The sequence below is a fragment of the Podarcis melisellensis genome (assembly GCF_964234715.1).
Source record: "Podarcis melisellensis genome assembly, chromosome: 2".
Classification (NCBI taxonomy): Eukaryota; Metazoa; Chordata; class Lepidosauria; order Squamata; family Lacertidae; genus Podarcis; species Podarcis melisellensis.
This window is the reverse complement of record NC_138529.1, coordinates 12,456,298-12,480,924: the sequence shown is the minus strand read 5'-3', so window position 1 is coordinate 12,480,924 and position 24,627 is coordinate 12,456,298. Positions and strand designations below refer to the sequence as shown.

The following is a 24,627-nucleotide window of genomic DNA, read 5'->3' as shown; positions in this document are numbered from 1 at the left end:
TATATTGCCAGGTCAATAATTATGAAACTGATATCACGATATGGACTTCAAATCCTTTTGGGATGATATACTGCCCAGCCCTTAACACACATCATGATTCAAGATATATTGTCACGTTAAAAATTATGAAATGGATTATCACCATATGGACTTCAAACCGGTTTCGGATGATATACAGTAATACCTTGGTTTACAACCATAATCCGTTCCGGAGGTCCGGTTGTAAACCAAAACAGGTTGTAACCCAAGGCACGCTTTCACCAATGGGGCCTCCCCCCCCAAAAGGGTTGTAATAATATTAATAATAATAATAATGATAATAATGATAATAATGATAATAATGATAATAATGATAATAATGATAATAATGATAATAATGATAATAATAATAATAATAATGGGTCGTAATCCAAAGAAAGGGACACACACTTCAGGGTTTGACGTGGTTGTAATCAAAAACGGTTGTACAGTGGTACCTCAGGTTTCATACACTTCAGGTTACAGACGCTTCAAGTTACAGACTCCGCTAATCCAGAAATAGTACCTCGGGTTAAGAACTTTGCTTCAGGATGAGAACAGAAATCGTACTCCCAACAGCAGCAGGAGGCCCCATTAGCTAAAGTGGTGCTTCAGGTTAAGAACAGTTTCAGGTTAAGAACGGACCTCCGGAACGAATTAAGTACTTAATCCGAGGTACCACTGTCACCCAAAACGGTTGCAAACCAAGGTACCACTGTATGAATATACCGCCTAGCCCTAGTGGGGAGGAAAAGCAAGTGGGAGGAGGGATGGAATGGAGTGTTGTGGCGAAGGGCATTGCTTGCTGGCTGGCAGTGAACAAGAGCAGTCTGCACTGAAACAGTTTATTTCAGGTTCCACTTGCGCTAGCTAAAATGGGAACTTCTGCATTCTCTAACACGCCCTGCTTGAGAGCCTCCCAGGAGTATCTGACTGGCTGATGATTAACACAACACACTAGCTAGATGGAGTTTTGGCCACAACCAGCAAGGAAATTCTTCAGTTCTTAGGTTTGGCCAGATCCATGACCTCCCCTCAGCTGATTTGCACCCTTCTCTGCCTCCCAGGGCCTCACCGAGTCGGAACTGGAATCCTCGGGCGGCTGCTTGATCTGATTGGCAATGGGTGCCGGCTGGCTGATCACCACGGTGTGAGCGGGTCCCCGGGCACAAGGCGGAGTGGTAGTAGCTGCCCGGTTGTCACACAAACTGTAGGACCCAAGCTGCGCAGGCAGGCGCATGTCCTCGGGACACTCATCCTCCGAGTCGGACAGCGGCGAGTCCAGGGAGCCTGGGAGAAGGGACAGGAGAACAAAAACACACGGTCAAGGGAGAAAGTGTGTGTGTGTGTGTGTGTCAGAGTTACCGTATTTTTCGCTCTATAGGATGCACCTGACCGTAGGATGCACCTTGTCTTAGAGGGGGAGAACAAGAAAAAATAAATCTCCCCCTCTCTGCTCAGCGCCCCTTCAGTGAAACGGCAGGAGAAAAGGAGCCCCTTCCATTTCTCCTCCCGCTTTGCTGAAGGGGCTCTGCGCAGCTCTCCCTCTCTGCTCAAGCCAGGAGAGTCTTGCTCTCCCGGCTTCAGCAAAAGGAACCCAAAGCCTTCGGAGTGCAGCACGAGTTCCCGCTGGACTCCAAAGGCTTCAGGCGGCTATCCCTGAAGCCTGGAGAGCGAAAGAAGAAGAAGAAGAAGAAGAAGAAGAAGAAGAAGAAGAAGAGGAGGAGGAGGAGGAGGAGGAGGAGGAGGAGTTTGGATTTGATATCCCGCCTTTCACTCCCTTTAAGGAGTCTCAAAGCGGCTAACATTCTCCTTTCCCTTCCTCCCCCACAACAAACACTCTGTGAGGTGAGTGGGGCTGAGAGACTTCAAAGAAGTGTGACTAGCCCAAGGTCACCCAGCAGCTGCATGTGGAGGAGCGGAGACGCAAACCCGGTTCCCCAGATTACGAGACTACCGCTCTTAACCACTACACCACATTGGCTCTCAAAAAAAGCAACGCGTAGCCTCTGGAGCGCGGAGGGAGCGCTCCCTCTGCGCTTCGGAGGCTTCGCGTTGCTATCGCTGAAGCCAAGGAGCCTGCATTCACTCCATAGGATGTACACGCATTTCCCCTTAATTTTTGGAGGGGGAAAAGTGCATCCTATAGAGTGAAAAATACGGTAATTTTCCTAGAGAACAATGGTGCAATTGATGCCAGGTTGTGGCTCCAGAAGCAAATCCGTCTCTCTCTCTCGAATAATTTATTTTAGGATGCAAAATTAGACCAGGCCGCTTCAGAGACAGGTGGAAAAATCTCAGGTGCTGGGTTGCTTAGACGCCAAAAGATTAGATGCTGGCCCTCAGGAAAACCTTTAGGGCAGGCATCCCCAAACTCGGCCCTCCAGATGTTTTGGGACTAAAATCCCATCATCCCTGACCACTGGTCCTGTTAGCTAGGGATGATGGGAGTTGTAGTCCCAAAACATCTGGAGGGCTGAATTTGGGGGTGCCTGCTTTAGGGGAGGGGTCACCCAACCTTTTTGGACCAGGGGGCACATTTTGAATTCTGAGCAGCTGGAGGCACCAGTCACAAAATGGCTGTTATGAGCAGCTGTTGCATAACGCAACATGGTTGCCACGGGCAACGCATAACACAAAATTAGAGAAGCCTTTTCCGTAATTGTACTTCCATATGAGAAAAGTCTTAACTTGTTGGATTTCTTTCTTAAAATTAAGAGAGAAGCAGCAAAAGTGCATTAAAAGGAGAAAAGCTTAGAGTCTGGGGCCCCTACTTAGGCCCTTGGGATTTGGGGGCAGGGCGGTGGTGGTTTGGCACTCGGGAATGCTGAGCTAATAGATGTTTGGGTTTCTAGGATCTAAAGAGCTTTCAAGTTGTAAAAAGAAAATTAAATACATTTTTTTTTTTGCCACGACACTGAGTGGAGATGGGGATTGGTACGTATAACTGGGCATGCAAAGCGAGGCAGGGTGGCGGGAAGACTGACCAGGAGTCTCTGGCGCTGCCTCCTCTTCATCGCAGAGAATAGATTCACTCCATTTCTCGTCGGCCACTTTCTCCAGACGCTCTTCAAGGCGTCGTATGTATACCAGCAGCTCCTGAGGAGCAGGGAATCAGGAAAAGGTGAGCACCAACTTCCAGAAAGAAACTGGGTAGGAGGCGTCACTCCACCCACCTTCTGTTAAAGACTCTTCCCATACACCTCCCACATTCTAGGTTCAAGTTCTACATTATTATTATTATTATTATTATTATTATTATTACATTTTTTAAAAATTACAGAGAAAGCATAAATTAAGCATTACATCCAGATATTCAAAAAGAAAAAGCAAAAAATACAAAAGAAAGAAAAAAATTAGAAAGAAAATAAAAATAAAAAACAAAAAAGGAGGGGGAAAGAAAACTGATACATAATAAAAAATGAAAAAGAATTAGTCAAGAACAAAATTGTTCAAAAGATGCAAACACTAATTTGAATGTTCTACAGGTTCTCAGAAAGAAATACATTTTAAATCCTTCTTTTCATTCTGTCTTTACAGTGACTTTCTTTCTGTTCCAGAAAACTAGTTTGAATCCCTGCTATATTAGTTGACTTCCCTCTACCTCTTTGCGGCTTCAACACTTCTCTTAAGTGACAAATATTCTGTATTCGTGTATTAAAACCAGTTTTTCCTATTATATCTATGAAATTAATCTAAGCACAACCAAATACTGCTTTTGGAACCATATTTTGTCAGATAGTTTTTAAAGCAATCCCATTCCTTTTTTTACCTTGTCACCTGAGTGATCTCTTATTAATTCTGTCATTTTGGCTAGTTTGAGGTACTCGCATAACTTTAATTGCCACTCGTCTTTTGTTGGTATTAACTCACTGTTCCACTATTTCCTATTAGCATTCTGGCTGCTGTTGTCGCATGAAGAAACACTCTTTTATTTTCATTTGGGATGCTAATTGTTAGAATTCCTAATAGGAAAGCTTCAGGTTTCTTTAAAAATGTGTGTTTTAGTATTCTTTTTAGTTCCTCATAGATCATGTCTCAAAAATTTATTAAGGGACATGTCCACCACATGTGGAATAAGGTTCCTTCGTTTTGTTTACATCTCCAACACATATTGCTGTTCTTTTTATTTATTTTTGCTAACTTGGATGACAATAAGAGCAATATGTGTTGGGAGATGGAAACAAAATGAAGGAACCTTATTCCACATCATCATAATATTATTATTATTAATAATAATTGATTATTTATACCCTGCCCATCTGGCTGGGTTTCCCCAGCCACTCTGGGCGGCTTCCAAGAAAACACTAAAATACAATAACCTATTAAACATTAAAAGCTTCCCTAAACAGGGCTGCCTTCAGATGTCTTCTAAAAGTTTGGTAGTTGTTGTTCTCTTTGACATCTGGTGGGAGGGCGTTCCACAGGGCGGGTGCCACTACCAAGAAGGCCCTCTGCCTGGTTCCCTGTAACTTGGCTTCTCACAGCGAGGGAACCACCAGAAGGCCCTTGACGCTGGACCTCACTGTCTGGGCAGAACGATGGAGGTGGAGATGCTCCTTCAGGTATACTGGACCAAGGCTTTTTGGGCTTTAAAGGTCAGCACCAACACTTTGAATTGTGCTCGGAAACATACTGGGAGTCAGTGTAGGTCTTTCAAGACCGGTGTTATGTGGTCTCGGCGGCCGCTCCCAGTCACCAGTTGTAGTTTCCGGGTCACCTTCAAAGGTAGCCCCATGTAGAGTGCATTGCAGTAGTCTAAGCGGGAGATAACCAGAGCATGCACCACTCTGGCGAGACAGTCTGCGGGCAGGTAGGGTCTCAGCCTGCGTACCAGATGGAGCTGGTAAACAGCTGCCCTGGATACAGATTTGACCTGTGCCTCCATGGACAGCTGTGAGTCCAAAATGACTCCCAGGCTGCGCACCTGGTCCTTCAGGGGCAGATACCCCATTCAGGACCAGGGAGTCCTCCACACCCGCCCGCCTCCTGTCCCCCCAAAACAGTACTTCTATCTTGGCACGATTCAACCTCAATCTGTTAGCCGCCATCCATCCTCCAACCGCCTCCAGACACTCACACAGGACCTTCACCGCCTTCACTGCTTCTGATTTGAAAGAGAGGTAGGGCTGGTGGACATGTCCCCAAATCAAGTTCTGTGTTCAAGTTCTAGCCATGGGCTGTGGGCAGCATCCAGCGAATGTGACCCGTCAGCGCAAGCATATCCGCTTGCACAATGGGACTTTCCCCTCTCCTCCCCCCACACTAATGCCATACCCTTCCCAAAAGGGGCTGCAAGGGCAACCCCTAGAACAGAGAAGAGGACACGGAGCATTGGTTCCCAACTACAAGAAGATTCCACCTAAACATTAGGAAGAACTTCCTGACAGAAAGAGCTGTTCGACAGTGGAATTTGCTGCCAAGGAGTGTGGTGGAGTCTCCTTCTTTGGAGGTCTTTAAGGAGAGGCTTGACAACCATATTTCAGGAGTGCTCTGATGGTGTTTCCTGCTTGGCAGGGAGTTGGACTCGATGGCCCTTGTGGTCTCTTCCAACTCTATGATTCTATTCTATGATTCTATGATTTAGGGGGTGTGCGAGGGCAACGAGTCCCCCTGCGCAAGCGTAAACCCTCACGCAGAAGGGGGCCACGATGTCGTGCAACCTAGCAACCTATATAACCTAGGACGCCTTTCCCCTCTTTCTCAAACTTGTGCTTCCTGGTTGCTCTCCCCTTTTGCACCTCTTCTGCAAGCTTTCCGAGACGGCCTCTCACCAACCTGCTTTTCGGCTTGGAGCTGCTCTTTCTCCTTCTGGGCAACCTGCAGTGCAGCTCTCAGCTCTCGCAGTTCCCGGCGGCTCTCAGAGACCTGCACCTGATGGGGCAAAAGCGAGAGTTTGCACATTCCAGAATATTATTCCACCCCCCAATAATATTTATTGAATTTCATACAAACACATTACTTCAATAAAACAAAAATAAGAAAAATAATAGTAAAAGAAAAAAGTGAAATAATATAAACCTAGCAAATAATAACCAAGAATACAGCCATATACACAAATACAATAAACCTTGATTAGTTAGTTAAGCTTCCAACTTCATAAACATATTACTTGACTTCCTCTAATCTCTTCCATCTGAATTGAATGTAGCAGTTTTGCAATATCATATCGGTTATAATCAGATTTCTTAACTTTTCTTCTTGTTCTATTTCTCATTTATTTATTTAATCCTAATTTAATCCTAGGCCTATTTAGTTTTTTCAAGTAATTACTAATCTTTAATGTTACAATATTTCTACAAATAATCTTTAAATTTCTTCCAGTCTTCTTGATATTCCTCTTCTTTCTGGTTGCGGATTCTCCCAGTGAGATCAGCCAGCTCCATAAAGTCCATCATCTTCATCTGCCTGCACATTCCAGAGTATTAAGGCAATGGGTGGGATGCAGGGTAGGGCAGCTGGTGAGCCAGGGAACTGGCTGTGGAGCCAAATATCCAATCTGCAGAGTCTTACGCATCCCTAAGGCTTCGGCTGTTTTCAACTATGAGCCAGACCTCACCCCTCTCCAACAAATGCCCCCTAAATACCTGCTGTTACGGTCCTCCTGTTGGGATCTGACCCTCTTTTCCTTCGATTTCAAATGTTCGGGAGCGAGTGTCAATCCCTTTGGAGCCAAAATGACAGCATCCACACAAAAGAGGGAGGCGCCAGCAAACTTGGGTGATGGGGACCCCAAGGCTTGTAGTACAATGGTTTTTTGTTTTGTTTTTAAATTCAAAAATCCCTAAAGGGGAAGGCAAGAAAAGCTTCCCAAAAGAGTACAGTGGTACCTCAGGTTCAGAACTTACAGTGGTACCTCGGGTTACAAACACTTCAGGTTACAGACTCCGCTAACCCAGAAATAGAACCTCGGGTTAAGAACTTTGCTTCAGGATGAGGACAGAAATCGTGCTCTGGCGGCGCAGCGGCAGCGGGAGGCCCCATTAGCTAAAGTGGTACCTCAGGTTAAGGACATTTTCAGGTTAAGAACGGACCTCCAGAACGAATTAAGTTCTTAACCCGACGTACCACTGTAATTCATTCCGGAGGTCCGTTCTTAACCTGAAACCATTCTTAACCTGAGGTACCACTTTAGCTAATGGGGCCTCCCGCTGCCGCGCGATATCTGTTCTCATCCTGAGGTAACGTTCTTAACCCGAGATAATATTTCTGGGTTAGCGGAGTCTGTCACCTGAAGCGTCTGTAACCTGAAGCGTCTGTAACCTGAAGCGTCTGTAACCCAAGGTACCACTGTATAATGTATCTGATGCGGGCTTTACAAATTGGTAAGGACACTGCGTTGTATTGAACCAACCTTGACTCAGAAAACACACACGGAAATTAATGGACCTGAGTTGGTGACACTAACAATAAACAAGGGCAAGTAGTTTCTACTGGCGGGTGTTAGGTGCTGTATAATGAAACCATCAGAACTCAAAGGGATTATTATTTTTCTCCTGCCCAGGGCAATGGGGACCCCCCCAACTCCCTCAGGGCCCCAATTTACCAGACTGGAGTCACGTTCCTGTGCCAACTCCAAACGCAACACCTGGCGCTGTGCCCGCTCTTCTTGCAGGCTCTTCTCCAGGCGCAGCACTTCGGCGCTCAGCTTCAGGATCTTGTCCTTCTCTGCCTGCCGAGACCACAGGGTTGCAGTGAATGGGTGGGGAGGGGCTGGATGGGACTCCTCCCCACCCCATGCCCATCCCTCAACGCAGCAAACTAATCATGCAGTAGTTTTGGAATCATTTTGGAGCGTGTATGGAATCCACAAATCGGAGGGAAAATCGTGCCAACATTTAAAACACACAGTTCCAAAGTCAAATTCAAAGACGTGATTTCTACAAGTAACATGGGAGATGACAGAATGTGCCTCCCATGCATTCCCTGCATTTAAAACGTAGCTTTAGTTTGCAAATCAGATTGTCTAGTGCAGCATACTTGGAAATGTTTATTCACATCTCCGTATGCCTTATAGGGAAGAAGTAACTTGGGGGAATATTTCATGTTTGAAAACACAGAACGCTGAGTTCCCTGATTCCCTACCTCCACCCTGAACATTGGCCTGCCATCAGAATCCCTGTACAAAGAATGACTGACTCCCATCTTCAAATATCTCAAGGACTGTCACATGGAAGAGGGAATAAGCTTGTTTCCTCCTGCTCTGGAGGATAGAACTCGAACCAATGACGTCAGGCTACAAGAAAGGTGATTCCAACTAAACATTAGGAAAAGTCTTCTGACAGTAAGAGTTGTTCAATAGGGGAACAGTCTGTTAGAATTCCTACTTCCGCAGTCATGGGATTTTTGTCTTTCACATGACGGTATATTTTTTTATTCCACAGAGTGGGAAATGATGGAGACATGATGTTTGTGTTACTGTGTTCTGTGAAGTGGGACTATTGTCCTTTGTTCTTTTTCCTCTTTGCTGTCTGATGCTAGAGAGAGAGGGAGCCATGTTGCAGTGCTCCGTGTGTGTTTATATGTAAATAAAGTAGATTAGCCAAAATGCTGAGTTGCTGAGGTCTGTTACGCAACTGCGCAGACTCTGCGGATCCCTAAGTGTGCCGGTGTCGGTTGGCATCGGTCGCTGTGATGTTTAGGCAGAAGAAAGCTTTTGAAGCTCCCGAATGATCGACCAGGAGGGAGGGAACATGCCAGTCGGGCATGTGTCTCTACCAGGGTCCAACTCGTGTGTAGGCTGAGCTCCTGACACGGAGGCTGTGGACTCTCCTTCCTTGGAGGTTTAAAAGCAGAGGTTGGATGGCCACCTGTAATGGATGCTTTAGTTGAGATTCCTGAATTGCAGGGGGTTGGACTAGATGACCCCTGGGGTACCTTCCAACTCTACAATTCTATGATTGAATCTGTGTTTGCTACGTTCCACTTCATCCATGGCACTTTACCCCTTTTCCCACTAAAAACAGAAGACAATGCTGAATGCGTGCTTGAAGCAGGTAGCAGCTCTTGGGCCGAGGATGCTTCCCTGACCTCCCATCCCTGGGCAAGGGGCAGGCTGAGGCTCTCGCCAAAATCTCACAAGATCTCATGCACTCTGAGAGATCTCACTGGAACCTGCCGTGGTCACTGCTGCTTTGCAGGTGCCACCACGCAACCCAGGTAAGGGAGGCTTCGGCAGGCGTGGGGTAGCGGCAGCAGGGTGGGGTAGCGGCAGCAGGGTGGTGTGGCAGCTCCCCTCTTTGCCTCAGGTGGCAAAATGGGACGCAGCGCCCCTGATCACCAGTGTCGCTGCAACTTACTGAGATGGAAAAGGGAGATGTCAACATGGTGCAGATGCACTGGGGAACCAACTCAGAACTTCCAAGGGTGAGTTTGCACTGCGCTGACCTTCATCCTCCCTTGTCTCCCTCCCGGGAAGCCAAAGTGATAGGGTTTACCATCAGTTACTAAGCACAACTGGGGAACCTGGGTGGCTCAAACGAACCTCCATGCTCTGCAGCAGTGTGGCCTTCTCCTTCCACCACTGCCCTTTGCCCTCTTTCCACTTGAGAGTCATGTCAGCCAGCTTGATGTTGATCTCGGCTGCCTCCAGGCGGCTCTTGTGCAGATCGGAGATGGTGCGGTCCCGGATGGAGGCCACGCTGGCCAACTCTTCCCCCAAGAGAGCCACTTTCTGCTGGCTGGCAGCCAGAACGTCCTGCGTGGAGCGCAGCTGTTCGCACAGAGACTCCATCTGCACCTGAGACAAGACAGGATGGGGCACGGGTGGGACAAGGGAGGCAACGAGAGGATGCGTGGGTAGGGATGAGCCCATATGACCTCCCAGAATTCTCCATGCTACTTTTGGGAAGGGTGGCAGCTCAGTGGAACAGTATTCGCTCTGCAAGCAGAAGGTGCCAGATTCAACCTCCAGGTAGGGCTTGGATCATATCCCATCTCAAACCCTCAAGAGCTGCTGCCAGTGTAACTAATGTGTGGGTTTGGGGTTTGATGGAGTGGGGAGGTGAAGTCCTCCAATAGGCTTTCCATGAATCTTCTCTTCTGACAAAGTTGGGCTCCATGTTGAACGGAACTGTTTACAGTTGGTTTCCATTGGTGGGTGAAGTGGGCAAAGAGAGATAGGACTGGAAGGAGCAGGGGGCCAAGGTTATTGCTTCCTTCAACACTATTAAAATAATACTGAATGATTATTAAAACACAGTTGCTGCCAAAATATATGGTGAAATTGTGGAGGCCATTTTGCGAAACATCCTCTAGGGAAGAATTGGCGTTCTGCCAATGGTTTGGGAGCAGCATGAAAAATAATAATAAAAAAAAACCTGTCAGAAGTTTTCTCTCTTTTGGCAAAAAATCAGCCATACCCTATTATGGGATGTCTTGCCTGTAGCGAGGCCTTGTGGGAACTGTGGTATAATAGCAAGTGGCCCATACCCCTCGCAACCATCAGTGACGCTAATCAATATGCAACCTAATCCAGCGAGAGCCAATATGCTATCCCTCAAGGTGTTGTTGGGCTCCAACTCCCATCAGCCCCCAGCCAGCATGGCCAGTGGTCAGGGATGATGGGAGCTGGACTCCAAGAATATCTGGAGGGTACCATGCTGTCTATGAAAAAAGGTAAAGGAACCCTGACAGTTAAGTTCAGTCGCAAACGACTCTGGGGTTGCAGCGCTCATCTCGCTTTACTGGCCGAGGGAGCGGACGTTTGTCCACAGACAGTTTTTCCGGGTCCTGTGGCCAGCAGGACTAAGCCGCTTCTGGCAAAACCAGAGCAGTGCATGGAAATGCCGCTTACCTTCCCGCCGGAGTGGTACCTATTTATCTACTTGCAATTTGACGTGCTTTCGAACTGCTAGGTGGGCAGGAGCTGGGACCGAGCAACGGAAGCTCACCCACATCTCAGGGATTCGAACTGCTGACCTTCTGATTGGCAAGCCCTAGGCTCAGTGGTTTAGACCACAGCGCCACCCACGTCCCACCATGCTGTCTACTCCCACCCTAATACCTCTCTCATTCCTTGTTCTCCACTGACACCCAACTCTTACAAACCCAAGACTACCACCTGACTTCTTTCCCAGAGACAAGAATCAAACCCTCCTCTTCTCTACAAGGTCTGGGGGAGCAATAGTTTATGGTGGACCAGGAGTCTATCTGGGTTTTGGGTCCGTGAGCTTCCTTATCAGGATCCAAGCCCAATTTCCAGCTTTTTCCCCACTTCCCCGGTTATCTCTACCTCACCCTGTTTTGAGCTCCTCTAGAATGGGGGTAACGGGACGCGGGTGGCGCTGTGGGTTAAACCACAGAGCCTAGGACTTGCCAATCAGAAGGTTGACAGTTTCAATCCCCGCGACAGGGTGAGCTCCCGTTGCTCGGTCCCATATCCTGCCCACCTAGCAGTTCAAAAGCACGTCAAAGTGCAAGTAGATAAACAGGTACCGTTCCAGTAGGAAGGTAAACGGCATTTCCGTGCGCTGCTCTGGTTCGATAGAAGCGGCTTAGTCATGCTGGCCACATGACCTGGAAGCTGTATGCCGGCTCCCTCGGCCAATAAAGCAAGATGAGCGCCGTAACCCCAGAGTCAGCCACAACTGGATTTAATGGTCAGGGGTCCCTTTACCTTTAGAATGGCGGTGGGAGGGGAAAATTGAGTCCCCACTGCTTTATTTCATGGTTACATTCATATCCTGCCTTTTCCTGCAAGGAGCTCAAAGCTATATATGCGGTCCTCTCCCGCTCCATTTATCCTCACAACAACCCAGCGAGATATGTTGGGCTGAGAGACAGTCCCTGGCCCAAGGTCACCCAGCCTAGTTTCATGTCTGAGTGGGGATTTGAGCCCTGGTCTCCCAAGCCCAACACTGTAAACACCACTGCCTTGGAGACAGAGTGCCTTGCTGTGGTTCAGAATATTCTGCCGTCCGGCACTTACGGTGCGGCGATTAGCAGCTGTCAGCTTCTGCTGCAATTTGCTGATGTCCTCCTGCAGCCCCAGAGTCTGCGAGACCTTCTCCCCATGGAGGGTCTTCGCTTCCTGAAGATCAGAGGCCAGGCTGCGGCTCTCCTCTTCTGAGGCCTGCAGCTTTACCTGAGAAGGAGAAAGGAGGTCATAGTCACAATTTTGAGGCTGCGATACTTCCCTTCCATTGACTCAGAGTTCCTACTCTCCGATTTGGTCTACTCAAGGACCTCATTCCCTTCTGGGAAGCCTTTTGGGGTCAACATCCCAACGGCAATAGGGCTTGGTGAGATCTAGTTTTCAACGCTGTGATTTATCACCAGCTAAACAAACCAATATATCATGTTGTCTAAAATAAGAATGGAGTTATGCAGACGCGAACAGTAGGGCTGGGTGATATTTGGTTTCCAACTTCGTTAAACATCGCAATAGAATCATTTTTAACAATGTCTGGAAAAAGGATGGAGCTGGTTTTCAACTTTGTGATATATCGCCAACTAAACACCATGATATACAGTGGTGCCTCGCAAGACGAAATTAATTCGTTCCGCAAGTCTCTTCGTCTTGCGGTTTTTTCGTCTTGCGATGCACGGTTTCCCATAGGAATGCATTGAAAATCAATTAATGCGTTCCTAGGGAAACCGCCTTCAGACCAGGTCCGGGGACAGTCTGTCCCCCGACCTCTTCTGAAGGCTGGGGGGGGGGACAAGGGCTTTTCTTCCCACTGCCAGCCTTCAGAAGGCTGTTCTGAAGGCTGGTGGTGGGAAGAAAAGCCCTTCTTCCCACCTCCCGCCCCGCAAGCTCCGGGGACAGGAGGGCTTTGCTGCCGACCGCCAGCATTTTAAAAGCCCCTGCTGTCCCGGGGCGATTTTAAAATGCTGGCGGGCGGGAGCGAAGTCTCCGCTGCCCCAAGGAGATTTTAAAATGCTGGGGGTCGGCAGCGAACGCTTCGCTCCTGCCCGCCAGCATTTTAAGATCGCCCGGGGCAGTGGAGAAGTCTCCGCTGTCCCGGGAAGGCAGGCGGGGGGAGCAAAGACTTTTGCCCCCGCCTGCCTTCAGAAGAGGTCCAGGACCTCGTTCCGATGCCGGGCGGCGGGGGGAGAGGTTCCCGCCCCACCGCCCGGCATCGGGGCATCGTTCCGATGCCGGGCGGCGGGGGGAGAGGTTCCCGCCCCACCGCCCGGCATCGGGGCATCGTTCCGATGCCCGGCGGCGGGGGGAGAGGTTCCCGCCCCACCGCCAGGCATCGGGGCATCGTTCCGATGCCGGGCGGCGGGGGGAGAGGTTCCCGCCCCACCGCCCGGCATCGGGGCATCGTTCCGATGCCCGGCGGCGGGGGGAGAGGTTCCCGCCCCACCGCCCGGCATCGGGGCATCGTTCCGATGCCCGGCGGCGGGGGGAGAGGTTCCCGCCCCACCGCCCGGCATCGGGGCATCGTTCCGAAGCCGGGCGGCTGGGGCAGGTGTTCCCGCCCCCCCGCCCCGCTTCGGAGCAGCGTTCCGAAGCGGGGCAGCTGGGGCAGGTGTTCCCGCCCCCCGCCCCGCTTCGGAGCAGGTGTTCCCGCAAACCCTTGCTTCAAAAGAGGTCCGGGGGCAGCGCGAAGCGCTTCCCGCTGTCCCCGGACCTCTTTTGAAGCAAGGGGCGGTGGGGAGAAGCGATCTCCCCACAGCCCCTTGCTTCAAAAGAGGTCCGGGGGCAGCGGGAAGCGCTTCCCGCTGTCCCCGGACCTGGGGCTGCGGGGAGAAGATCGCTTCTCCCCGCTGCCCCTTGCTTCAAAAGAGAAGACCCGCTGTCCCCTGGGCAAGCTTCGTTTTGCGAAGCAAGCCCATAGGGAAATTCGTCTTGCGAGGCAACTCGAAAACGAAAAAACCTTTCGTTTTGCGAGTTTTTCGTCTCGCAAGGCGTTCGTCTTGCGGGGTACCACTGTACTGATATATTACAATGTCTGAAATAAAGATGGAGCTATGTAGAGGCATGGGCTGGCTTCACAGTTTTCCCACATTGTGATTTTTGCATAGCACACACTAACATCATGTTTTGCCAGATCAAAAATTATGAAACCAATATCATTATATGGACTTGTAACCAGTTTTGGATGTTACGTTGGTCAGCCCTAACACAGATCCTGATTTGCGATATATTGCCAGGTCAAAAACTATGAAACCAATATATCAATATGGAGTTCAAATCGGTTTTGGATGATATCTCGATATATCGCCCAGCCCTAGTGAGCAGGTCCAGAGGCAAAGAACAACTGACACAAATTTTACCTTTGTGTAGTAGGCTAGCACTCCACTCTGTCCAGGGAAGCAAGGATGCATTCTAGCCAGGCAAAAACACTTAAGGGCCAGCGAGGGGTGTGGCCTGGAGAGAGCTCTGAGGGCCAGGAAGAGAGGCCCCGGGGCCACATTTGGCCCACACGCCTGAGATTTAGCACTCACCTGGTACTGCTCCTTCTCCGCATTCTCCTCTTTGAGCTGGTTGTGAATCTGCTCCTGTTCACGCAGCAGAGACTTGACAGTATCTTTCATTCTGGGGCCCAAAAGGAGAAAGGAGAGGGTGGGGTGAGAAGCAGTGGACCTACTCAGCTTGTGGGCCAGAGTATGAACAAGGCTGAAAAAAGAATTAGCACCCTCTGAAGGACTCAGCTCAGTTTGTAAGCCATAGTGGAGGCCGCCAACTGTGATGGTGGGCAGGTAAGCTTAGGGAATTACATGGTAAGGTGAAGGTGACCCGGAAACTGCAATTAATCCAGAATGTGGCAGCCAGACTGGTGACTGGGAGCAGCCGCCGGGACTACATAACACCGGTCCTGAGAGATCTGCATTGGCTCCCAATATGTTTCCGAGCATGATTCAAAGTGTTGGTGCTGACCTTGAAAGCCCTGAACGGCCTCGGCCCAGTATACCTGAAGGAGCATCTCCACCCCCATCGTTCAGCCCGGACGCTGAGGTACAGCTCTGAGGGCCTTCTTGGTAGTGGCGCCCGCCCTGTGGAACGCCCTCCCATAGGATGTCAAAGAGATAAACAACTATCTGACATTCAGAAGACATCTTAAGGCAGCCCTGTTCAGGGAAGTTTTTAATATTTAACGCTGTACTGTTTTTAACACTTGATTGGGAGCCGCCCAGAGCAGCTGGGGAAACTCAGCCAGATGGGCGGGGTATAAATAATAAATTATTATTAATTATTATTATTATTATTGTTGTTGTTGTTGTTGTTGTTGTACCATGGCAACTAGGCCATATGGCACCAGACATTGAGCCATGACCCTCACCTGTCTAACTCCGTCTCTCTTTGCAGCATCTTCTCACCCATGGCCTGGATGTCACCCTCCAGCTCTCGGATTCGGGCCACGTGCTCAGCTTCTTGGAGGCTTAGTGTATCTCTCTGCTCGGATACTTCCGCAAAAGAATTCGATAATTCCTGGTAGCATGGGGAGATGGAGAAGTGAGCAACATTCATGGCATTGGGCGGATGCTTGAGACATAACACAATACTTCTGATAATGTGTGTGTGGCAGAAAACCTGGTAGTTCCAAGGAAGGAAACACAGCCTACAGGCATGCGTAGTATCTGAGCACAAGGCGACCATCACGTAAATTCTTCCTACTTCTTTTCTACACCCTGAAATCTATACCTCCCTTTTCAGTGGCTTCTCAGCACATTTCCATTTATTTATTTGCTCATTTATTTAGGTTGCTGCTACTCCTCTTTGCTATTTCTTGTCTACAGTGACATCACTATGCAACTAAAGCTGATTGGTTAGGTGGTGTCTGGCTAGGTGGCATTGTGACAATCAGGAGCTAGCATGACAGTGATTCCAAGATGAATGGGTAAGATGAATGGATCAGAGTGGAACTAGATGGGCAGCTTCTATTTTTTTAAAAAAGACTATCATAATCTATCATATCAGTGGTGTAGCGTGGGTTGCTGGCTCCCGGGGCAAGGCAAGTATTACACCTACTAACCCGTGGTTCCTGTCAGGGCTGGGGCAGTGTTGGTCATGGTGGTGGGGAAGGGTGTTCCCAGCAGGGAGAGGGAAGCTGGGGAGGGGAAAGCTGAGGCAGCCATTTATTATTATTATTATTATTAATAATAATAATTTCATGACATTTTTACACCACTTGGTTGCTAAACATAAAACCCTCAAAGTGGTTTGTTTTTCTTTTGAAATTTTGCACCTGGACAACAGTCCCTCGTGCCCCTCCCCCCGCTACACCACTGCCCCAGCTATCTGAAGAGCAATAACTACGCTGATGTCTTTAAATCAAATAACTTTTTCATTTTTTTCAGGCTTTATAACATCCGTTGATTCATTTTACTTGGACTAGTTTGGTGTTGTTTCCACAGATCAGATGCTTTTATTTTGTGTATTAGGTACTTCATGGCATTTAAAACATTTTAACGTTCAAAGTGCTTGAAGGGCAGTGCATAAATCTTAAACGAATGAAGGAATGAATCGCACGAGCCATTCCACTGGGAGACAGACGGTGACATTGTGAGGAGTTGCCCGTGTCTAACAAAGAGGCTATGACAGGCAGACCCTTCTCAAGGCAGAAGAACAGGGCACAATTCCCCTCTGGCCCTGAGTAGCTTTGGGGACCTGGAGAGATTGAGAATTCCCAGATCGCTGGGCTTCCTCTCTTGCCTTGTACTGTGCAGCCAGCTTGGTGTGCTCATCCCGAAGTGTGCCCAGGACTGCTTCCAGCTCTGCCACACGACTTCTCAGCTCCTGAACCTCATCCTTCAGGCGGCACGACTCCTGCAGCAGGGCTCCTTGCTCCTGCCGGCTCTCTTCCAACTGCGTCTGTGAAGGATATAAGGAGAGACACCCGCGAGGCTTCATTGGAGGCCAGGGAACACGTTTAGCAGACTTGCTTAAGCCGCTACCTTAAAGTCACCATCCCTGTGTTGCTATCACACAGGGTTGGAATTGAGAGATGGCTCAGAAGAAACAGCATGACAGAGCCCCTCTGGGCTGTTAACTGATGAGGAGCTTTCCTAGACCATGACTTTGAGGACAGCAGAAGGAGCTGGGAAGAGAGAAGCTCAGGGATTTTTACACACACACACACACACACACACAAAGTCATACATTGGGTTACACTTCAGGTTGCGTTTTTTTGCGTTACGGACACGCCGAAAACCTGGAAGTACCGGAACAGGTTACTTCCGGGTTTCAGCGGTCGCGCATGCGCAGAAGCACCGAATCGCAACCCACGCATGCGCAGACGCAGCACTGCGGGTTGCGAACTCTGCAGGTTGCGAACGTGCCTCCTGCACGGATCACGTTCACAACCCAAGCATCCACTGTATATATTTATACGCTGTGTGTCCTTTCCCCCTCAATTTGATTCTTTTGTATACTTTTGTGGTATTTTATGCATTGCGACTTGTTTTTAGTGATTATTGTAATGGTTCAGTATAAACTGTTTAATTATTATTTGCCGATATTTCATTTTACTATTTACAATTACATTCTAATGGATTGTTGCATATTGCTTTTATTTGATACAGGCTGTTTATTTTAAAGTTATGCTTTTATCATGGCTTTTTTGGTATCAGATCAGGTTGTTGTTAGGTGTGTGATCTTTGCTGTCTCTTTTGTTGTTTCCAGAGCTTGTAAGCCGCCTTGAATACAGTAATTTAGAAAGGCGGTATACAAATTAAAAGTGAAATGAAATGGGGAAAAAAGACTTGAAGGGGCAGATATGTGAGTGCTCTAAATTTATTAAAAGAGACACACACCACTGCTGGACATGGAAACCAGAGAGAAGAAGATTAGCGTAGTCTTTTACTAGACAAATTAGCTTTCCATCTACAGGAAGACTGCTTCCACAGGGAGAATTCAAAGATGCGATTCCCCTCCTGCAGACCGATGTGGTACAGTTTGGGAAAGACCGTACCATGTTGCTTTCAAGGCCAAGTCATTATTTTAGTGTTGGGAAACCTGTGTGGATTTTACTGGGCTCCCAGCTCCCATCAGCATGGAATGGTACAGCCAAGGGCTAGGGATGATGGGCATTGTTGGGCAAATGATCCACCAGGCTGAACAGTCCGGGGGATTCTGAAATTCAGGGTGTTGCTTGGGAGTACGTTACCTCCAGCAGGGCAGCCTTGGGAACCACCAGCAACATGTCGGTGCCCCCACCGTCATCGCTCGCCTCCTCCAGGGTGACGAGCTCGTCCATGGGCCGCGGCTCGCTGAACTGGAAAGGGGAGCTTTGACCACGCACCTCCCCACGGCGATCCACATAGCGGAACTGGTACTGCTGGGGGCCTGGCTTGGGCAAGTAGCTGGCTGTAAACACAACAAGTGGGTTTGTTTACTGATCTGTGTTACGTACAGTCTGAAGAAAGCAAAATGGTTGACACCGCAGCAAAGGAAAGAAATTAGGCTCTTTAGCAGGGGTCAGCAAACTTTTTCAGCAGGGGGCCAGTCCACTGCCCCTCAGACCTTGTGGGGGGCTGGACTATATTTTGGAAAAAAATAAATGATGCAAGAGCACCATGAGCCCTGGTGGCTGCTTACCTGTGTCTTGCGAGCGGCAGGGGTTTATGGCAGAGGGACGATGAGCGGCATGCGAAAAGGCTCCGGAGAGGGGCTGCTTAAAATGGCGGCCGCTCAAGCGCTGCTGCTGGCACCACCAAAGCCCAGTCCCCTTCCTCCTCTAGGCAGGGCAGGGAGAAGCCAGGAGGAGGGAGGGAGGAGCTGCCGCCACCGTGTGAGGGAGAGGGAAAGAACGCGAGCAATGGCGATCCACACGGTGATTCTCAGACCGTCTGTGGGCCAGATCCATAAGGCAATTGGGCCTGATCCGGCCCGCAGGCCTTAGTTTGCTGACCCATGCTCTTGAGCAGGCATAGGCAAACTCGGCCCTCAAGATGTTTTGGGACTACAACTCCCATCATCCCTAGCTAACAAGACCAGTGGTCAGGGATGATGGGAGTTGTATTCCCAAAACATCTGGAGGGCTGAGTTTGCCTATGCCTGCTCTTGAGGTTGGTTGGCTTCCTCTCTTATTTGTATTTCATGAAAACTGCATTCAGTCAAAGCTGCTCTGAATTTATTTTATAAAGAGACTTTATATAAATTTAACAGTTGTGTAACAGTAGTAGTAAAAAAAACAAGGTAGCACTTCTTCATTGGTCAGAATGCTTACGAGCATTCTGTGATGTCACAGCAGCTGAGCGAATGGCTATGGATAGAAGCATTTTTTCAAAAAGGCAAAGCCTAGTATGGGAGGAATTCAACATCATGCTAAGGCAATCATTTTGTCAGGGCAAATATTTTGGCTTGCCAGATGGTAGAACACCCCCCTCTCCACCCCCATATGCTATTCCAGGGGTTCTCCTAACTCTTCCAAGAGTCAATTTCAGGGGACAGGGGACACATGGGGGGGGAGAGTGGGGGAAAGCCCCCTTGGGCAAGCTACCGTTCTTGCGGAGAGTTTCCGCTGATGGAATTAATTAGCTGACTCCCATCCACATATGTGCGTGCTTTTGAACTTATGCATGGGTTTTGAAAACAAAGGACAAGTCAAAATCGTTGCTCAAACCAAATGCAGCAGGGTCCTGTGGTTACCACCTGTCCCCTTCTATGATTTCTGAGTCACCTTTCTGCCTTGGTTAAGGTAAAGGAACCCTTGGCCGTTAGGTCCAGTCGCGGATGACTTTGGGGTTGCACGCTCATCTCACTCTATAGGCCGAGGGAGCCGGCATTTGTCTGCAGACAGCTTCCGGGTCATGTGGCCAGCATGGTGAACCAGAGCAGTGCGCGGAAACGCCATTTACAGTGGTGCCCCGCAAGACGAATGCCTTGCAAGACGGAAAACTCGCTAGACGAAAGGGTTTTCCGTTTTTTGAGCTGCTTCGCAAGACGAATTTCCCTATGGGCTTGCTTCGCAAGACGAAAACGTCTTGCAAGTTTGTTTCCTTTTTCTTAACACAATTAATACAGTTGCGACTTGACTTTGAGGAGCAACTCATAGAACGCAGTGTACATAGTAGCCTTTTTTGAGGTTTTTAAAGACTTTGGTGATTTTTTGAAGCTTTTCCAAAACTTCTTTTGCAGCCATTTGGTAAGTTAAGCTTTTAAAACTTTTTTTGGGGGGGTTATATTTTGGGTTGGGGTGTTTGGAATTCAAGGACTTGGTGTTGGGGAGGAGTTTGCAAGAATCTGGAAGCTTGTTTTTTTTTCTGCATTTTTATGATAAAAATCTGGATTTGAATTTCTGTGTGCTGGGTGGCTGGGGGAACAGTTGGGGAGGGGTTTACAAGAATCTGGAAGCTTGTGGTTTTTTTTCCTGCATTTTTATGATTTTCTGTGACCATTGGGCCACTCTGCTGTTTTTTTAAAAAATTTCTGGATTTGAATTTCTGTGTGCTGGGTGGCTGGGGGAACAGTTGGGGAGGGGTTTGCAAGAATCTGGAAGCTTGTGGTTTTTTCCCTGCATTTTTATGATTTTCTGTGACCATTGGGCCACTCTGCTGTTTTTTTAAAAAAATTCTGGGTTTGAATTTTGAAATGCTCTTTACAGTATGTGTGACTTTAAAGAGCACTTAATAAACTCTTGTTGTACCAAATTTGGCTTTGTTTGGACTTTTTTGACCATAGGAACGCATTAATTGATTTTCAATGCATTCCTATGGGATTTTGTGCTTCGCAAGACGAAAAATTCGCTAGACGAAAAAATTCGTGGAACAAATTAATTTCGTCTTGCGAGGCACCACTGTAACTTCAAACTGCAGCGGTACCTATTTATCTACTTGGACTGGTGTGCTTTCGAACTGCTAGGTTGGCAGGAGCAGGGACCCAGTAACGGGAGCTCACCTCGTCGCGGGGATTCGAACCGCCGACCTTCCGATTGGTAAGCCCTAGGCTCTGTGGTTTAGACCACAGCGCCACCCCGCCTTGTTTTAGAAAAGCACAATTTAAGTATTGCTTTGGCATCTCTGGGACGCGAGTGACGCTGTGGGTAAAACCTCAGCGCCTAGGGCTTGCCGATCGCATGGTCGGTGGTTCGAATCCCCGCGGTGGGGTGAGCTCCCGTCTTTCGGTCCCAGCTCCTGCCCACCTAGCAGTTTGATAGCACCCCTAAGCGCAAGTAGATAAATAGGTACCGCTTTATAGCAGGAAGGTAAATGGCGTTTCCGTGTGCTGCGCTGGTGCCAGGTCGCCAAAGCAGCTTCGTCACGCTGGCCACGTGACCCGGAAGTGTCTCCGGACAGCGCTGGCCCCTGGCCTCTTAAGTGAGATGAGCACACAACCCTAGAGTCAGACATGACTGGCCCGTATGGGCAGGGGTACCTTTACCTTTTGGCATCTCTAGCCATGAGTAACCTGCTGCGGACCATCGGACCTCCTAGCACCCACCTTGGAACTGAACGTTACAGTGAAGAAGGGCTCCTGCAGAAGCTCCTCCATCTGGAACTGTGCACCACACAAAGGTATAATAATCACGCACTGAAGAGGACTCCACCTAGTGATAAAATGTGAAGATTTTTATGGTAAAAGTAAGTGTGATTTAAAAAATGGTTAAAAATTACTATATATGTACAGTGATACCTCGGGTTACATACGCTTCAGGTTACATACGCTTCAGGTTACAGATTCCGCTAACCCAGAAATATTACCTTGGGTTAAGAACTTTGCTTCAGGATGAGAACAGAAATTGTGCTCCGGCGGCAGCAGGAGACCCCATTAGCTAAATTGGTGCTTCAGGTTAAGAACAGTTTCAGGTTAAGAACAGACTTCCGAAACGCATTAAGTACTTAAGCTGAGGTACCACTGTAAACAGCTAAAGATGAGGTAAAATGAAAATCAGATAGGGGGACTTGGGGAAGCCCACCTAACAATGTTTAGAAACAATATGGAGCTGTATATAAGAAGGGTGACTGAGCTCCTCAGCTTAGTTCTGTTCCAGCTTACAAAATAAAGAGCTGCTTTAGAGAAATCGCTGTGTCGTCTGCTAGGTCAACCCACAACTTAACACTAGGGAAAAGCTGAAGTCGCCCTTTGGGGAGCCTCAGGGTCAACTTTTATGGTAGCCCAAATCTCAGTTGTACAGGTGTATGTATATACAGTGGTACCTCAGGTTACATACACTTCAGGTTACATGTACTTCAGGTTACAGACTCCGCTAACCCAGAAATAGTGCTTCAGGTTAAGAACTTTGCTTCAGGATGAGAACAGAAATCGGGTTCTGGCGGTGTGGCAGCAGGAGGCCCCATTAGCTGAAGTAGTGCTTCAGGTTAAGAACAGTTTCAGGTTAAGTACGGACCTCCGGAACGAATTAAGTACTTAACCTGAGGTACCACAGTATCTCAATTTTAACTCATGAGCTATTGCTGCAATCTGCTCTGATTGTATATTTTATCTTTATGAACGCTGTTTTTATTGTGTTATGCGAGCTGGTCTTTGACTGTAATAAATTCTATCTATCTATCTATCTATCTATCTATCTATCTATCTATCTATCTATCTATCTATCACAGGCTTTCCCTCCCCCCCCCCCCCGCAAATTCACTTTGAGTTGTGAAGCCATTTCTCCAGTACTGTTGGGGGCATGAAGGAAGGAATCATACTGACTTGGGTCCCTGAATTTCAATTTCTAATGAGAGCTGGACAGAAAAGGAAACCCACAGCCTGCGCCTGCATAAACAGCCCTCCACTGTGCTGCACAAAGGGACTGTGTTCCTCCTTTTCTCTCTCCTCCCTTCCCCTTCCCCCAAGGACCACACTGGATGGACGCTGGGTCTTAGACGTGGAGCAGGGTGGAAGGGAAGAAATGGCATTTTTAACGCTCCCTTGTATATAGAACATCCTGTAACAGCAGGCTCAAAGTGGGAGAACGAGAACATCAACCGCCTACTGTGTTGGCGTTCTATTTACAAAGCTCCCTAAAAAAAATGAAATGTGGAAGAACACCGCGAAAATGAGACACCCTCGTCACTGGCAGTCTGAAGTGGTATAGCCCACTCTCCGCCTTCAGGACTCTCCCATCTCATTCTGCTCTCTGTGCAGACCAGAATTGACAATTGTGTGCATCAACAGTGCAATCAAGGCCCTCTTTGAGTGAGGGTCCGGGAAGCCAGGGTTCAAATCCTTACCTGGCCATAAAGCTCACTGGGTGACCTTGGGTCAATGACAGCCTATCAGGCTTATTCACCTCACAGGGTTGTTGTGGGGGTGGGGTGGCATGGGGTGTGGGAGAGCAAGATATGCCGCCTCAAGCTCTTTGGAGAAAAGGGTGGCATATATAAAGGCAATAAAGCAACAGCTGAGGGAAATGAGAACATACCGTATTTTTCGCTCTATAAGACGCACCTAGTTTTTGGAGGAGGGAAACAAGAAAAAAAATATTCTGAATCCCAGAAGCCAGAACACTAAGAGGGATCTGACTTCTGGGATAGCCTCTTGCTGTCCTGGCTTATGGAATAGCTGTGCGCAGCTTCTCCCGGGCAGCGGGATGAAGGCTCCCCCAAGAGCCGTGCTCCCTTTAAAGTTTGTGTGTGGCTCTTGGGGGCTTTTTCCCGAGGAGGGAGGAGGGAGAAGGGCAGCCCTCCTCCCTCCTCGGGGAAAAGCCCCCAAGAGCTGCACACACGCTCCACGCGGCTCTTTAAAGGGAGTGCTGAGCAGAGCCTCCCGCCTGCATTCGCTCCATAAGACGCACACACATTCCCCCTTACTTTTTAGGAGGGGAAAAGTGCGTCTTATGGAGCGAAAAATACGGTATGTGTCCTGTGTTCAAAATTAGTCAGGTGCTGGGCACATTTCACACCTGGCTTCCAACAACTTGTGACCAAGTAAAGATGCCTGACACCTCCACCGTCTGGAGGTACATGCCTGGGGATAATTGAATCTGGACTGTTTTCACACGCTAATACACCATCCTGTATAATTCTATCTGTTATATTTTATCTGCACAGTCAGAATGAATTTCTGGATCAAAAACGTTTATTTCCTATGCAGCCTGAGCAGGAGCAGTGAACAACTGTTGCAGCCTGTATGTCAGCAAAAATGTATAAGACAAGTACAATAATCAGCTAGAAATGTAAAGAAAAGGAAGGCACCTTTTACCATGTGTGGTGGACCTGTAAGGTAATAAAAGCATTCTGGGAAATGATATATAATGAATTGAAAAAAACCCAGACACTTTTCTATTAGGAATTATAGGTATTGATATTCCTAGGGAGCAGAAAAGACTTTTTATGTACGCGACAACAGCTGCATGGATGTTACCAGTCCAGAGATGGAAAGAAGACAAAGTCCCCACCAGAGAAGAATGGCAAACTAAGCTGTTGGATTATGCTGAAATGACAAAACTGACTGGAAAGCTCAGGAACCAAGATGACCAAAACTTTAATAAAGAATGTGGGGAAATTACAATTGACCTGACAGACCAATGTAAGCAGATGAAAACATTAGCAGGATTGAAATAACACTTGTAATGTAGTAAATATTGCGGATAAAATGGAGAAATATAAAATACAGTGGTGCCTCGCAAGACAAAATCAATTCGTTCCGCAAGTTCTTTCGTCTTGCGAGTTTTTCGTCTTGCGAAGCACGGTTTCCCATAGGAATGCATTGAAAATTAATTAATGCGTTCCTATGGAAACCACCTTCAGACAAGGTCCGGGGACAGTCTG

At 48.2% G+C, this 24,627-nt stretch overlaps 1 protein-coding gene across 3 annotated transcripts in view; it reads right to left on the bottom strand.

The window, feature by feature from the left end:
- CALCOCO1 (calcium binding and coiled-coil domain 1) overlaps window positions 1-24,627 on the bottom strand; it is a 46,999-nt gene that overhangs the window by 8,519 nt on the left and 13,853 nt on the right. For all 3 annotated transcript variants that reach the window (XM_081898642.1, XM_081898641.1, XM_081898643.1), the window contains exons 3-13: window positions 21,353-21,458; window positions 18,078-18,277; window positions 16,625-16,783; window positions 15,252-15,400; window positions 14,416-14,506; window positions 11,948-12,103; window positions 9,503-9,757; window positions 7,565-7,690; window positions 5,797-5,892; window positions 3,006-3,117; window positions 1,094-1,308 (exon numbers count right to left, since the gene is read on the bottom strand). In XM_081898642.1, the coding sequence (XP_081754768.1) occupies window positions 1,094-1,308; window positions 3,006-3,117; window positions 5,797-5,892; window positions 7,565-7,690; window positions 9,503-9,757; window positions 11,948-12,103; window positions 14,416-14,506; window positions 15,252-15,400; window positions 16,625-16,783; window positions 18,078-18,277; window positions 21,353-21,458 (1,665 nt within the window). The remainder of the gene's footprint in view (window positions 1-1,093; window positions 1,309-3,005; window positions 3,118-5,796; window positions 5,893-7,564; window positions 7,691-9,502; window positions 9,758-11,947; window positions 12,104-14,415; window positions 14,507-15,251; window positions 15,401-16,624; window positions 16,784-18,077; window positions 18,278-21,352; window positions 21,459-24,627) is intronic.